General features: G+C 55.3%; 1 protein-coding gene across 1 annotated transcript in view; it reads right to left on the bottom strand.

Moving 5' to 3' along the window:
- Positions 1-378: 378 nt before the first annotated feature.
- Positions 379-1,391, bottom strand: part of ETH_00042415 (T-complex protein 1 subunit alpha) — a gene marked incomplete at both ends in the record, with an annotated part of 1,584 nt that continues 571 nt past the window's right edge. Inside the window, 2 exons of the mRNA XM_013375671.1 lie at positions 379-903; positions 1,113-1,241. Of these exons, the coding sequence (XP_013231125.1) occupies positions 379-903; positions 1,113-1,241 (654 nt within the window). The remainder of the gene's footprint in view (positions 904-1,112; positions 1,242-1,391) is intronic.

Raw genomic sequence — 1,391 nt, 5'->3', positions numbered from 1 at the left:
CCCCACACCGCTGAGGTGTACGTACACCTCAGCGGTGTACGTACACCTCAGCGGTGTACGTACACCCCAGAACAGGAAAATATCCATTGTAAATATTTCTTTTTCCCTGGACTTTCTTTGTCGAATCTATTCCCGGAGTTGAGTACATTTGCAGAGCATTTCTGTTTAATTTCCACTTTTTGCACTGTTCACTTTTGCAATGTCCATTTCCCTTCCGCCGAAGTTGAATTGCAGTTCGCGTTAACCCCCGTTTTCGCCACAAGCGGAGTGACCATTCGTTTTGCTCCCCTCTTTCAGCGCATTTGAACAAAAGTAAACAATTAGGAACTGCAACTGAGCTGAAAGAAAGAACTGAAGTGAAAGAAAACGGCGAAAAGTCTATTCTCTTTCCTTGCGCTCGGGCTCCGGGGCCAGGCGAATGAAGTCGTCGATCCGCAGAATTGTCACTGCTGCCTCCGTCGCGAACTTGAGACATTTGGACTTGGAAAAAGTTGCTTCTGCAACTCCGGCGAGGAGCGGGCTGCAGAGCCTGCCGGCGACGAGGTCGAGGCCCTGGAGCTCGCGGGGATCCGATCCCGCCCCCGATCCCGATCCCAGCTCCCGCCCCACACTCTGCTGCTGCGCGTGCGCCGCGCGCAGCCGCGCCACCAGCTCCGTCGCGTCCAGCGCCGCGTTCAGCGCCAGAGTCTTCGGCACCACCAAAAGCGCCTCTGCAAACGCAGCAACTGCCAGCTGCTCCCGACTGCCCAAAGTCCTTGCAAAGTCTTCCAAATAAACGGACAAGGCGGCTTCAACGGCGCCGCCTCCGGGGCAAACTGCTGCGCAGCTCAGGCACCGGCTCACGGCGCACAGCGCGTCGTGCAGCGACCGCTCCAGCTCGTCCAGGATGTACTCGTTCGCGCCCTGAACGGCCCAAACAACCAAATTTCCAAACTGCTTCCGAATTCTTTGGTTAGTTTCAGCATTTAATTCCCAAAAACTTCAAAAAAACGAAAAAAAACGAAAAAAAACGCGAAAAACCGGTGCGGTACCTCCACGTACACCCCAGCACCTCCCCGTACACCCCAGCACCTCCACGTACACCCCGCGCGGTGTACGTACACCCCACCCACCCGCAGCACTATCGTCGCCGCTTTTGCTGCTTTGCAGCCTCGAAAGAAAATGTAATCCCAGTCTCCAACTCTTTCTTCCGAAACTTCCGCGCAAGATCCCAAACAAGAAGGATCCAGAAACTCGTCCCCCTCCAGAGTCGCCAGAGTCACGCACACGCTCCCTGCAGCAGCAGCAGCAGCAGCAGCAGCAGCAGGGTTGGGAGTGAAGCCGGTTAGTGTCTACTGCTTCGCTGCAGAGGCAGTGCGGAGAAACAAACCCCTCAAAACACAGAAAACTAA

Source organism: Eimeria tenella, genomic scaffold (genome assembly GCF_000499545.2).
Source record: "Eimeria tenella Houghton genomic scaffold, Eth_scaff2962, whole genome shotgun sequence".
In the NCBI taxonomy this organism is placed as follows: Eukaryota; Apicomplexa; class Conoidasida; order Eucoccidiorida; family Eimeriidae; genus Eimeria; species Eimeria tenella.
This window is presented reverse-complemented; position numbering and strand designations above follow the sequence as displayed.